General features: G+C 44.8%; 2 protein-coding genes across 6 annotated transcripts in view; both read left to right on the top strand.

Moving 5' to 3' along the window:
- LOC130865255 (UDP-glucuronosyltransferase 1-6) overlaps positions 1-14982 on the top strand; it is a 101143-nt gene that overhangs the window by 67795 nt on the left and 18366 nt on the right. The window lies entirely within an intron of this gene.
- Positions 4661-5590, top strand: LOC130862583 (UDP-glucuronosyltransferase 1-2-like). The gene has a single exon (XM_057752271.1). The coding sequence runs from the start codon at positions 4661-4663 to the stop codon at positions 5588-5590; it is 930 nt and encodes a 309-aa protein (XP_057608254.1).

The following is a 14982-nucleotide window of genomic DNA, read 5'->3' as shown; positions in this document are numbered from 1 at the left end:
TTTTCGTTGTTTTCTTTAAGGGATTTGTTGATTTCTTCCAATCTTTTGTTTGTTTTTTCTCCCACTTCTTTAAGGGAATCTTTTATTCCTTCTTAAGGGTCTCATAATCTCCCTAAAGTTATTTTTAAGGTTGTTTTCTTCTGTTTCATCTGCATTGGGATGTTCAGGTCTTGCTGTTGTAGAACGACTAGTTTCTGGTGGTGCTGTCTAGCTCTTTATGTTATCGAGCGTATTCTTACCCTGTTGTCTACCCATCTCTTCCTCCAATCGGAACAGGTGGAGCCTGTGTTTCGGGGAGGGGGTCCCTTTTCCTCCAATTGGTGTAGTTGGGGGCTGTGGCTCCATTGAATACTCCTTTAGATGTAAGCAGGGCAAAACCTTCTATGATCGTTCCTCCATGTGCCTACGGGCCCAAGGCTCAGATGGTTGCTCCTTCTAGGTGTAGGCATGGCTACAGCTCCTATGCTCATTCTTCCTGGTGCAGGAGGGGTGATGTTGAGGCTCTGGTATCAGATAATTTCTGGAGGCCACTGCTGCGGCCCGCCCTCTGCGCTGCTGAGGCTTCTCCCAGCAGCCTCTCAATTTCATTTTCAATTCAATTTAATATCTCTTTTTGTTGTTGTTTTGTTTTGTTTTTGAGACATGGTTTCTCTGTAGCTTTGGAGCCTGTCCTGGAACTAGCTCTTGTAGACCAGGCTGGCCTCGAACTCAAACAGATCCTCCTGCCCCTGCCTCCCGAATGCTGACCACCACTGGCTCAATTTAATATCTTATGTATGCCCTTTGCTTAGACTATCCTAAGGTAAGCATGCCAAAAAAAAAATCATTTTAGTGTGGGGGCACAGATCATGCTAACAGCATGGACTTCTCAGATGAGTGTGGACTGCCTCATCCAGTCAAGCTTCTTCTCTGGTCTGTGTCCCGGTGTGGCAACGGGAAAGCATGCACACCTAAATGGTTTCCCTCTTCAGCTGTCAATGTTGTAGAACCAAGCTAGGGCTGAATGGAGTGCTAATATGCCACTAGCCATGGAACCTCGAGACTCTCAATTAAGTTATGTTGCCCTCAGAAGCAGCATAGTCCTGGAACCAGTTTCTTGTTGACTGTGCCCTTGCCTTACAGAAGCTTCTCAGTTTAAAATGTTTTTATTGAGCTATATATTTTTTCCAGTCCCCATGCTCCCAATTTACTCAGGAGATCTTGTCTTTTTCTACTTCCCGTGTACATTTTTTTTTGCTTTATGTCTAAAAGCTACTTATAAGTGAATACATGTTTTATAGATCCATTCATTTGCCGGCTAATTTCAAAATGTCATTTTTTCTACTGTGTAGTATTCCATTTTGTAAATGTACCACATTTTCCTTATCCATTCTTCAGTCAAGGGGCATTTAGGTTGTTTCCAGGTTCTGGCTATGACAAACAATGCTGCTATGAATATAGTTGAGCACATGTCCTTGTGGTATGATTGAGCATCCTTTGGGTATATACCCAAAAGTAATTCTGGGTCTTGAGGTAGGTTGTTTCCTAATTTTCTGAGAAATTGCCATACTGAAATCCAAAGCTGCTGTACCAGTTTGCACTCCCACCAGCAATGCAAGAGTGTTCCATTTACCCCAATGCTCTCCAGCATAAGTTGGCATCAGTGTTTTTGATCTTTACCATTTTTACCATGTAAGATGGAATCTCAGAATTATTTTGATTTGCATTTTACTGATGGCTAAGGATGTTGAGCATTTCCTTAAGTGTCTTTCAGCCATTTTAGATTCCTCTGTTGAGAGTTCTCTGTTTAGGTCTGCACCTCATTTTTTATTGGATTTTTTATTTTTTTGATGACCAATTTTTTGAGTTCTTTGTATATTTTGGGGATCAGACCTCTGTCTGATGTGGGGTTAGTAAAGATCTTTTCCCATTCTGTAGGCTGTTGTTTTGTCTTGTTGACCATGTCCTTGACTTACAGAAGCTTTGGTTGGGTTGGGAAGGTTTTCTTCTATAATTTTGTTGAATATATTTTCTGTGCTTTTGAGTTGGACTTCTCCTTCTTCTATCCCTATTATTCTTAGGTTTGGTCTTTTAATGGTGTTCCATATTTCCTGGGTATTTTGTGTTAAGCTTTTGTTAGATTTTATGTTTTCTTTGACCAATGAGCCTATTTTCTCTATTGTATCTTCAGCGTTCAGATTCTCTCTTCCATCTCTTGTATTCTGCAATTTATACTTGCATTTGTGGTTCCTGATCATTTTCTCATAATTTCCATTTCTATAATTCCCTCAATTTGTATTTTTTATTGTCTCTATTTTGGTTTTCAAGTCTTGAATCATTTCTTTGATCTGATTGCTTTTTCTTTGTTTTCTTTAAGAGATTTGTTGATTTCTTCCAAGTTTTTTGTCTTTTCCTCCATTTCTCTGAGGAATTTTTTCATTTCCTCTTTAAGAACCTCAAACATTTTCCTAAAGTTATCTGTCAATTTGTTTTCTTCTGCTTCATCTATATTTGGATGTTCACACCTTGATGTTTTAGGGCCACTTAGTTTTTGTTGGTGTTGTGTTGCTCTTTGTGGTGTTGAGTGTGTTCTTACCTTGTCTACCAATCTTTTCCTCTGATTGGTGGAGTTGGGGCTATGTCTCTAGTGATCAATCTTCCAGGTGCCAGTGGATGCAAGGCTCAGATGGTTACTCCTTGTGGTGCAGTCAGGGCAACAGCTCCAGTCACTCCAGAGGTCACTCAGTTTTCCCAGAGGTTGCTCAGTACTCCTGGGTGTTGTTCTACAGTTCTGGGGGTCGTTCAGCCCTGCTTCCATAGAGGTTGCTTGCTTGGGCCTGCTCCCTCAGAGGTTTCAGATTCATGCCCAGTTTTACAGAAGTCTCTGGCTTGGGCCTGCTCCCTCAGCGGTGGCTCCCTTCAACCTGCTTCAAGGTGGTCATTGCCTTGAACCTGTTCCCACAGAGGTCCCTGGTTTGGCCCCAGTCACACAGAGGTCTCTAGCTTGATCCTGCTCCATGGAGGTCCCTGACTTGTGCCTGGTCTTGCAGAGGTCTCTGGCTCAGGCTTGCTCCCTCAGCAGCCACTTCCTTGTACCTGCTCCTGTGGAGGTAGCTGCCTTTGGCCTGCTCTGGCTTAAGTCACTGGCTCAGGCCTGCTGAAGGTCCCTGCCTTGAACCTGCTCAGGTGGAAGTTGCTGGCTCAGGCCTGCTACCACCAAGGTCCCTGGCTGGAGCCCAGTCCCACGGAGGTCTCTGGGTTGGGCCTGTTCCCTTGGAGATTGCTCCCTGTACCTGCTCTGAGGATGGTGCTGCCTCGCATAAAGTTGCTGACTCAGGACTGCCCTTGTGGAGGTTGCTACCTAGGGCCTGCTCCAGAGGAAGTTGCTGACTCAAACCTGTTCCTGTGGATGCCAGAGTGTTTGTGATCCTTTCCAGGAATCTCATGTGATCAGAAAGCCTTGTGGGTAGCCTCAGAACAAATAAGGGGTGGAGTTGGACACTGTGGCTTCAAAGTCTACTTCACAGGGAATGGTGCAGAAAAACCATGGAAAGAACACCCAGGTACATTGCAAACAGGAAAACAAAGCAGGGCCTGTTAACACCACATCAAAAGAACTGGAGTTCAAGTGTGGGACCAGAGCCTCATTGGGCAGCAGACCCCTCCAGGTTATCACATGGAATGTTGATGCAGTGTTTTCTACTTACCGTTATTTTTAAAGGCATCCTCACAGAAAACTGCTTTTCTCAGAAAATTAATTACCAATTACTTCAGAAAGTGATGTCTATATTATTCCCTGGTGTATGGAATGCCCTAGGGTTTCCGGGAGCAGATGGCCTCTGCTTTAATACACACAGACACATCTGGAGCCAGGACCACAGTCTCCTGTGAGATCCACGTTCACTTCAGGCTTACTGCCTGCTCTAGGAAAAGGAATTGCCCCTCCCTGGAGCCAAGATCTGAATCCCAAAACTGCTGCTGCTGAGAGTTGGAGAGCAAGCTCAGTTTCTCTGCTCTGGTGCTCCCAAGATCCTGGAAATAGTATATTCGGGAGGCACTGTCCTGGCTAGCGGACATGCTCAGTGGACACCCACCACAGCTCCTTGGTTCCATTAGACACCCTCACTATTGCCTCTCGCTCTTCTCACTGGACACTCAGACCCTGACTCATTGACGGAGGAGGCCTTAACGATTTAACTCAGCAAAGCTGCTGGAAAGATGAGCAGGCAAATGAGCAACTCAGAAAAGGGACACAAGGAAACCAGTATTGGTGGAGCAGACTTTGGAGAGAGGTTTAACACAGACCTGAAGACACAATTTATTCCCTCGACGAAAGTAGCTTCTTTATTAACCAATGGCAATAGAACATATTCATAGCCTACATCACTGAGGGTCATCAGAGAGCAGCAGAATGTGTCAGGAGTCTTTCTAGAATAACTAACTAGAATGACTTAACATCTAGAGATGTTAAGAGTGGTTTTTCTCTGTACAGAGCCAGAAGGGTAGGACAGAAGTGAAGTTCAGGCATGGGTTAATAATGCAATGATTAACTGAAGGTGGGCCTTGCCCCACCTGTGACATGCCTCTGTACAACGTGACTTGATGGTTATATAAGATGAAGAAACTCACGTTGAGGACAGAGACAGGCAAGGAAGGACCTCTGCTGTGCATTTCTCCGAAGATGGCCACGGGACTCCTGGTGTCTCTGCGAGGATTTTCAGGGCTGCTGCTTCTGCTCTGTGCCCTTCCCTGGACTGAGGGTGGGAAGGTCCTGGTGATTCCCTGGGAGGGCAGTCACTGGCTGAGCATGAAGACCATTGTGAGGGAGCTCCATGCCCGAGGCCACGAGACTGTGGTCCTGGCTCCAGACGTGTCCACGTTCATCAAAGGAGAGGATTTCATCACTCTGCAAAGCTTTGCCGTCCCTTTCACTAAGGAAGACTATGAACATAATGCTCTGGGATACTTTAAAATGTTCTTAGAGACAGAATATTCTGTCATGATGTTTTTAAGCAATATGGAACGTATGAAAAACATAGCATTGTTCTACCTGAGGGCTTGCAGTAGTCTACTGCACAACAAGGACCTTATGCAGCGCCTGAACTCCAGTTCCTATGAAGTCGTGTTAACAGACCCTGTGTATCCCTGTGGGGCAGTGCTGGCGAAATTTTTGAATATCCCTGCTGTGTTTCTTCTGCGCTTCATTCCTTCGGACATTGAATTTGAGTCTGCCCAGGCTCCAAGCCCTCCCTCATACGTTCCAAGATCATTCACCAGAAATTCGGACCACATGAGCTTCCTGGAGAGGGTAAAGAACATTCTCTACAATCTGCCATACAAGATTATTTTCCGCGCCGCTTATATCTTCTACGAGAACCTGGCCTCGGAGCTTCTGCAGAGAGAGGTGTCCCTCACGGAGATTCTCAGCCACGCCTCCATATGGCTCTTCAGGTTGGACTTTGTGTTTGAGTACCCCCGGCCCATCATGCCCAATATGATTTTCGTCGGGGGAATAAATTGTGTCTTCAGAGAGCCACTCTCTCAGGTCTGTATTAAGCCTCTCTCCAAAGTCTGCTCCACCAATACTGGTTTCCTTGTGTCCCTTTTCTGAGTTGCTCATTTGCCTGCTCATCTTTCCAGCAGCTTTGTTGAGTTAAATCGTTAAGGCCTCCTCCGTCAATGAGTCAGGGTCTGAGTGTCCAGTGAGAAGAGCGAGAGGCAATAGTGAGGGTGTCTAATGGAACCAAGGAGCTGTGGTGGGTGTCCACTGAGCATGTCCGCTAGCCAGGACAGTGCCTCCCGAATATACTATTTCCAGGATCTTGGGAGCACCAGAGCAGAGAAACTGAGCTTGCTCTCCAACTCTCAGCAGCAGCAGTTTTGGGATTCAGATCTTGGCTCCAGGGAGGGGCAATTCCTTTTCCTAGAGCAGGCAGTAAGCCTGAAGTGAAAGTGGATCTCACAGGAGACTGTGGTCCTGGCTCCAGATGTGTCTGTGTGTATTAAAGCAGAGGCCATCTGCTCCCGGAAACCCTAGGGCATTCCATACACCAGGGAATAATATAGACATCACTTTCTGAAGTAATTGGTAATTAATTTTCTGAGAAAAGCAGTTTTCTGTGAGGATGCCTTTAAAAATAACGGTAAGTAGAAAACACTGCATCAACATTCCATGTGATAACCTGGAGGGGTCTGCTGCCCAATGAGGCTCTGGTCCCACACTTGAACTCCAGTTCTTTTGATGTGGTGTTAACAGGCCCTGCTTTGTTTTCCTGTTTGCAATGTACCTGGGTGTTCTTTCCATGGTTTTTCTGCACCATTCCCTGTGAAGTAGACTTTGAGGCTGCAGTGTCCATCTCCACCCCTTATTTGTCCTGAGGCTACCCACAAGGCTTTCTGACCACATGTGATTCCCGAAAGGGTCAAGAACACACTTACCCCATGACCTTGAAGTATGTGTGTTCCGTGTGTTGCACTCCTTTGGAGTGCTGCACCTCTGAGATTTTCCAGAGAGAGATGTCCTTGGTCATGACGTCACAGAGGCTCGCATGAGCTAACTTTTCTAAGAAAGGGAGGTCCTGACATCTCATTCTTTTTGCCATCTTTCTACATCATTCTTTGCCCAGCAATAAAAGTCTCTGCATAGGGCAGAGGTAATTTCAGCTAACCTAACTTTGTTGCTGTCTATGCCACTTAATTGTCTGAGTACACAGTGGGAAGAGGCTTGAAATCTGGCCGATGGCCAACTTCTCCAGCCCACTGAATCTCGTTAACCTTTTAAAGTTTGCTTTGTTTTGATTATCTTGTTCCTAAGTATAGGAACAGATGTTTCAAGAATATATCAAAGCCTCATGAAGAAACCTCTGGCTTCTTTATGTGTGTCATATCCTTCAAGGCATAAGGAAGACCTTAAGGTAGATAGGGATATTTCCCTAAAAGCAGGAGGGGTAGTATGTTCAGGGTTTTCCTGGGGAAGCTTAGAAGCAGTGCTACCGGGAGAAGGCATAAATGGTTCATGAGAAAATTTCCGTCAATACAATATCCTCAAACTGTGCAAATATTAAGAGTCTCCCATGAAGCGTGATCCTAATTAATGTGAATCAACAAAGACCAGGAGTCAGATATCGGGGTCAAAGCTGACAGATCAGAGAAGCAAACCATGAGACTTCTTACCCCTCTGAATCCTCAAACCGAAAGATTCTGTCTCTGCTCTGTGTGCTGGGATTAAAGGTGTGAGCCACCACTGCCCAGCTTCTATGATTTACTAGTGGCTATTTCTGCCCTCTGATCTCCAGGAAAGCTTTATTTGTCAGAACAGAAATAAGATATCACACAACACCTCCAAATATGTAACAGGTAGAGACGAAAACCAAAAGTGGCGTGGCGGCCATCACGTGACTCAGCTTTGCTGGATCTGTGTCAGGCAGCTGTGCTAGCCTTATTTTGTCATTCTCATCAGATAGGGCTGTGCCACAATTTGTCTCTGATATTCTCAGTTTTCAAAATATCTGTAACTGACATTTCAGATTTACAGTGGTCACTGAGGGAACTGCACTGCCATACTGAGGGTCTGTCTGTCCATCCTGGGACTGCCTCATAGCAATGGAATCCAGCAACACTGCTCACTTGTGTGAGCACTGTCTTTCCAGACGTGAGGTTCTTCTGAAGCTGGGTAGATGCAGAGGAACTGAGGGCTGACTTGACTCTAGGAGACATTTATTGCTTTCAGGCTTCCAGTAGCAAGATGAAGGGACTTTTTACCCACGAATCCTTAATGATTCTCTCTAGGAAGGCCTAGGTGTGTGCCCACATGTTACTTGAGAATGGAAATAGAAGCAGTCAGCATGTGTGGTTTCATTTACATTTGTCTCCATGGTTACTAGCCATCTTTCAGGTGCTCCAGAGTCACAGGACCAGTGTTTTTAAATGTTCTGTGGGTGCATCCAAATTGTCACATTTTATGTTTTGTATGTCTATGTCCCTGAGATTCCCCAGTTCCCAAGGGGGTGTCTTTTACCTTCTGTTTTCAACCTCATAGTCACCAATATTTGCAGAGGTTTTATTAGCATTTTTGATAGTTGTCACCAGTAGGCATGGAAGCTGGCTTGGTACATGGAGGCACTTGTGTTGTGACAATGTACTTTGTTCCGATCACTAAGTGACATCTTGGATACCCTACTTATCCGTCCCCAACATTGCCATCTTGTATTATTTTCACATTCCTCTTACTTTACATCTGATGAAATAGTTTAGAATTTTGGTTCCATGTTTAGGCAGTGTTTTAAAAACTCACTCCTTGCTGCGGGAGCTGCTTCCGCTCCTTCAGCCAATAGACTTTAAGATACCAGCCCACTTGGGCATGGTCTCATTTGCTTTAAAAAGCAATGGTTGCACAAGTTTGCATTCCCACCAGCAATGGATGAGAGTGCCCCTTTCTCCACAACCTCTCCAGCAGAGGCTATCAATGGTGTTTTTGATTTTAGCCATTCTGACAGGTGTAAGATGGTATCTTAATGTTGTCTTGATTTGCATTTCCCTGATTGCTAAGGAAGTTGAGCACGATCTTAAGTGTCTTTTGGCCATTTGAACTTCTTCTGTTGAAAAGTCTCTGTTCAGCTCAGTGCCACATTTTATAATTGGATTGATTAACCTTTTACAGTCTAATTTCTTGAGTTCTTTATATATTTTGGGTATCAGACCTTTGTCAGTTGCGGGGTTGGTGAAGATCTTCTTCCAGTCAGTGGGTTGCCTTTCTGTCTTAGTGACAGTGTCCTTTGCTTTACAGAAGCTTCTCAGTCTCAGGAGGTACCATTTATTTAAAGATGTCATTAGTGTTTGTGCTGCTGGGGTTATACGTAGGAAGTGTTCTCCTGTGCCCATATGTTGTAGAGTACTTCCCACTTTCTCTTCTATCAGGTTCAGTGTGTTTGGACTGATATTGAGGTCTTTAATCCATTTGGACTTGAGTTTTGTGCATGGTGATAGATATGGATCTATTTTCATTCTTCTGCAGATTGACATCCAGTTTTGCCAGCACAATTTGTTGGAGATGATCTCTTTTTTCCATTGTATACTTTTAGCTCCTTTATCGAAAATCAGGTGTTCATAGGTTTGTGGGCTAAAGTCAGGGTCTTCTATTCGATTCCATTGGTCGACTTCTCTGTTTTTATGCCAGTACCAAGCTGTTTTCAATACGGTAGCTCTGCCACACACTGAGGCAATGGGGATGTTCTATCGGGAACTCACCAAGGCCAGCTGGCCGGGGTCTGAAAAAGCATGGGACAAAACCGGTCTCGCTGAACATAACGGACAATGAGGACTACTGAGAACTGAAGAACAATGGCAATGGGTTCGTGATCCTATTGCATGTAATGGCTTTGTGGGAGCCCAGGTAGTTTGGATGCTTACCTTAATAGACCTGGATGGAGGTGGGTGGTCCTTGGACCTCCCACAGGGCAGGGAAACCTGCTTGCTCTTTGGGCTGAGGAGGGAGGAAGACTTGCTTGGGGGAGGGGGGAAATGGAAGGTGGTGGCGGGGAAGAGGCAGAAATCTTTAATAATTAAATAAATTAATTAATAAAAAAAAAGTAATGGTAGCTGTGTGCTCGGCTCTCTTGCTTCTGGCTCCGCTTCTGGCTACTAGAGTCCTTTCTTGATTGTGCAGAGGGCTGTTGTCTGCGACGGTGATCTGTAAGTTTTTCCTTTTAAACAAATAACCATTCTATTAATCATAATTCCAAACTAGTGTGGGATTGTTTGTGACTTATGCCTTCGACTCCTGTTGATTTCTCTTGATGTGAGAATTCTGGCTATTCAGAAAGCATAGACTTGATTTTATCTCTCACAAGCTGCATAAATCCATTCCTTTTACATTATTGGTTTTGTTGAAAATTTCCGTCTTGGTTTTACTCTTGTAATTCAATGGCACTCACTGTCTCCATGGAGACGTGGTGGAGCTTGCCCACATCTCTAAGTCATATGTTTCCCTCATTTACTAATGAGATCTTTTGTAATGATGTTGGACCACTCATGTGTGTTCAGACAGTCTCTCCTCTTCAAGATCCTCAATGACAGCTATACTCTCTTTGTCATATGATGTAACATTGTCTCAGTTCAGTCTGGTGTCATCACTTGGCCTTCAGCAGACAACCAATCCATTCGAGTGAGCCCCTCGGTCTCATTCAAAGCTGGAAGATTTTCTCTGCTGATGCCCCAAGAACTTTAGTCTGCTCTCTTCCTTCTGCCTCTCCTAAGGCAGTAATGGACTTGTGTTGTAGGAGGCTGCTTGTTTGTTCCTGGCTGCCCAGAACCCAAATGATCACACAGAAACTGTATTAATTACAACACTGCTTGGCCTATTAGCTTATCACTCTATCTCACTCTTATCTCTTAAGTTAACCCATTTTTATTATTTTATATTTTACCACTAGGGTCATGGCCTACCGGCAAGGTTCCAGCTCACAGGTACATCTTTCCCCTCTGGCAGCTACATGGTGTCTCGCTAACTCCACCTTCTTTCTCCCAGCATTCAGTTTAGTTTACCCTAGCTCCATTTTGCCAAGCCACTGGCCAAAACAGTTTCTTTATTCATTAACCAATAAAGGCAACATATACACAGATGGACTTACCACACCAGCCTGGACCCTGATCTTTGCTGATAGCATGGACTTCACTGATGTGTTCAAGGTGCCTCATCTAGTCAGTCACTCAAGTAAAGCTAGCTTTTTTGTCAAGTTGCTCTGGTCTCTGTCCCCTAGACGCCATGACAAGTTTGATGTACCTTAGAAATTCTTTTGATATTTCCAGCACCTGTGGTAATTGTGAAAACAAGTTAAAGCTGAGTGTAGACCTAACATGGGACTAACCAATACTGGAATTTTGAGGCATTCACTTATATTTTGGCCCTAAGCTTTTAGGCAGAGAATAATCTTGGAAACACTGATATTCTTTCATTGGAGAGGATAAATGTGAACGGATTTCCTGAGGCCTTAATGACTTGTTACAGGAATGATAGGAATAGCATTATACCCACTCCACTAGGTTACTCGCTTGTTTGTTTAAGACAGGGTCTCATTATAGTTTAGGTCGACTTGGACCATGCTGTGTAACTGATAACAACTTTGAACTCCTGCTCTTCCTGCTTCCACACCCTGGAATTACAAGCATGTATCACCATGTCCAACAAAATTAAACTTTTATTTTTTTTTTAAAAGTCAAGAGTGGTCAATTATTCTGAAATAATAGAAATTTTAAAAAATATGTTTAGTAATTATGTATTAAATGATCTGAAAGCCACTTATATGTTTACCCCAGAGAGTCATAAAAATTGCTGAGATTATAGCCTATTTTCATTTTTAGCTGCACTGTTGGAAAACAAACTGTAGCTTTTTTCAGAGTAAGATCCCTAGCACAGATTTCCCCCCAAATGGGAGAAATTAAGTCTTAAGGTGCTGGGCAATCAAACTTCCAGGAAATAAAATGATTTGACCCAGCAATAGTTTAATACTAAAAGATATGCAGGAATTCACAAAAATTTAAAAAGGCAAAGTCAAACCTGTTAGAAAAACTTTGCTATAGTCTCTTCATGAGTCTAGTTGAGATGTAGGGTTCTGACCAAGCAGAGTCAACAGCACACCCAATACCTAGAGTAGTTCTTTAGGCACATCATCTGGATCCTTGTGTGCTCTGAGGCTCTGAGCGCAGGCCAGACCTTCACAGTGAGAGATGCCATTAAATGGTCCCCAGTGTGCTCTTCCATAGGCATCCTCCACAGTCACACATCCGCAAGAGCTGCATACAGAGCCTGGCACAGACACAGGGTCCCTCCTCCAAGAACTGGCCACCTTTCCCCCTAGATGCGGTGTTGGGAGTGTTCTTGCTAAGGCTGGGAGCAGCAGCTGAAACAGCAGACACAGATTTCAGGTTCTGGCTTCTCACCCGAACTGCTCCATCCATTCTCTTCCTTTTATAGGCACTGCACAGGCAGGAGTGGCCGCTCCCTAGACCCAGACAATTCTGCATAGATAACCACAGAAGGGGAACAATGGGTTTTGATCTGAGAGAAAACAGATAGAGACATGGCAGGTGCAAAAAGCAGATGGAGGGAAAGGAGACAGGGAACTCACATTGGAGGAGACATTGCAAAGCTTTATTTGGACTCCTACCCCTCGAAAGGGTGGGGATGTACAGGCTCTTGTGCAGTGTGCGGCAGCACATGGGAGGCATCTTCATATCATATACACATCCACCCGGCTCATGAGTCTACTCCCAGTTAGTTATGAGGGGCGTAGCTTTGCAGCAGAGGGAAATCCTGTGTCACCTTGGACAACCAAGCTGAATGAGCAGAATGACACAGAAGCAGTGAGGTGGAATGCAGGACACCCCAGCGGAGCTCACATGATGGAGAGTGGAACCCCTGGACATGTAGAGGAAGGAGGTGGCAGCAACCGCAAGCACTTGTGAGAGCAATTCCCTGAGGCCGGGCCAGATTCCTGGCCCCGTGCCCAGTCCCTACAGTTAGAGCCCTGCCCTCGGCTACATCTCAGATTTGCTTTGTCATCCTGCTATTTGAGCTCAAGGAAAGAAGTGATTAAATCTAGCGAGTGTGCCGAACCTTGCTTTCAATATAGGAAGACCGACGAGGTGAACTCTGATAGTCACTAAACAGCAGCTACAGGTCACCGGAGTTTAGCTGGTAAAGCGGTGATAAGAGTAGTTTCTCGGGTGGAGAGGCAGAAGGGTAAGGCATTAGTCAGTGCCAACTATGGATTTCTTCTGTAATAATTAGTGGAAGGCGGGCACCGTGCCACACAATGATATGCTGGACGTTAGGGAGCAGGGAGATAAGGGGATGAGGAAACTAGGGTAGATGTCACAGCCTGGTAAGGTAGCTCCATGGCTCTGGGCTTCTGGAGCGATCCCAGAACCAAGGAGGCCCACGCAGGGCTTGTGTGGTTGCTGGTTTTCAGAGATGCCAAACAGCGTACGCATCTTAAAACCATTTTAAAACACGAGTGGAGTCGAGGATAATGTTCAGTGTGGGCCAGTGAGATGGCTCAGCAAGTAAAGGTGCTGTCGCGGAGTCTGACGGCCTGAGTCTGATTCTCTGGGATGTACGTGGTCGGAAAGGGAGAAGTGACTCCCCGAAAGTAAGGTGATTCCTGGAACTTCAGGTGCATACTGTGGCACGTGTTACCCCTTTGAGTGTAAGCACACACACACTTTAAACAATAATAAACTGCCTAGACTCAGGTAACTGCATAGAAGGGAAACAGTGACATTGGACATGAGGTAAAACATACAGAGATGTGGCCAGTGCAGAAAGCAGATGGAGGAAAAGAAGGCAGGGAACTAACTTTAGAGGAGAAACTGTAGAGCATTTATCTGGATTCCTACCCTCCTCGAAAGGGTGGAATGCAAAGGGAGTGTGTGTGTGTGTGTGTGTGTGTGTGTGTGTGTGTATGTGTGTGTGATCCACTGCATTTATTTTAGTCTTTAATGGCATTAAACTATATCCAACCCCAGCTTTATAGCTGTTTGTGAACTCTCTGCAGAGGTTTAAGAATTCTTTTGGTTTTGGTCATTTCATCAGTCCTGCTTTTTTCAAATCTTAGTCAGTCCATACAAATAACTGTGGGGGAGCAGGATTTTATGCTGGGCTTTGCAAGGCCACCATTCTGTAAAAGCACTTTATGTGGGTCATAAACTGTGCCAAAAGAATTGGCTTGTTCAGGTGTGTATAGTATTCCTGGCAAGGCTACATTTAGGGTAAAAGCTGCATTTTGTCGGGCTTTAACCAGTGCTGGCTTTGTGACAATGGAGAGGTTTACATAGCCTTCGTGAAATAATTCTCCCTATTTCTGACAGCTACCATGAATGTAGAACCAAGGTGCAGCTGAGGCCATTCCTGACACCCCACCAACCAACCTCGCATTCTTAGGGTGCATGGAGTGTGATTCCAGTAACACAAGCTTTGTGGCTTCCACACCATGCAGAGATTAAATGTGAATTTAAGACATCTAGTGTGGGATGGTTTGATACAAGAGTGTTCAAAACTAAGGACGCCTACTTTGTCAGGCTTTGCTACTTTCAAAGAGGCAAGGTTTACTTTTAGCTGAGTGATGGTCAGCTCTTAAGACATCCGCAGCATCCATGCACAGCCGAGTCCCTTCAGAGTTACTTAAGGATGATAATATACCTATTGTTTCACCAGGATGGAGGAACTATCCAGGGCCAGTTAATTAGACCGGCACATTTCCAGCCCAGGGCAAATGTAAAGATCGAAGTGCTGTGCTAAATATCATTTCCTAGTTCCAAGAAATAATACTGTTTGCCTAGGGATTAATCATAATTGACAGTCAAAGCAACACCCACAGATTCACATTTTAAAATTAAAAAGGAAATGAGAACATTGCAAAGGCCAATCTTTGCTGTGCACCCTTCACGATTCTAGTCTATATACGGCACTAAGTGAGCAGAACTGGCAGTGTCCTTTGCCCTAGCTTATATGTAGAAACTGTTCAGCCATGGTAACCTGTGCTTGTACGCTTTGGATCTGTGAGCACACCTCAGGCCCTCACACTGTGACCTTGTGTGCTTTCCCCAGCTCAGGTGCACAAGAGCAGCATATGGAGTTTGGGCAGAAGTGGGTTCTGCCTCCGGGACCTGGCTGCCCGCCCGCCCCTTCTACTAGAGGTAGTGATGGGAGTGTTTCTATTAACGCTGACATCAGCAGCTAAAGCAGCAATCACAGATTTCAGGTTCTGACTGCTCAGCCACCAGCTCCATCTCTTCTTTTCCTTTTATGAGCAGGGTAAGGACAGGAGTTGCTATAGCCTACACTTGAGTGTATTCTGTATAGATAGCCATAGAAGGGAAACAGTTGGGTATGAGGTAAGGTAAAACATGCAGAGAGGTGGCAGGTGGGGAAAAAGAAAGCAGAAAAGCTGCCTTCGGGAAAGAACCTGCAGAACATTTTCTGGACTCTTAGCCTCCAGGAAAAGG

Source organism: Chionomys nivalis, chromosome 2, assembly GCF_950005125.1.
Source record: "Chionomys nivalis chromosome 2, mChiNiv1.1, whole genome shotgun sequence".
Lineage (NCBI taxonomy): Eukaryota > Metazoa > Chordata > Mammalia > Rodentia > Cricetidae > Chionomys > Chionomys nivalis.
This window is presented reverse-complemented; position numbering and strand designations above follow the sequence as displayed.

Coding starts and splice junctions, on each gene's coding strand:
- LOC130862583 (XM_057752271.1), top strand. CDS start 4,661: ATGGCCACGGGACTCCTGGTGTCTCTGCGAGGATTTTCAGGGCTGCTG.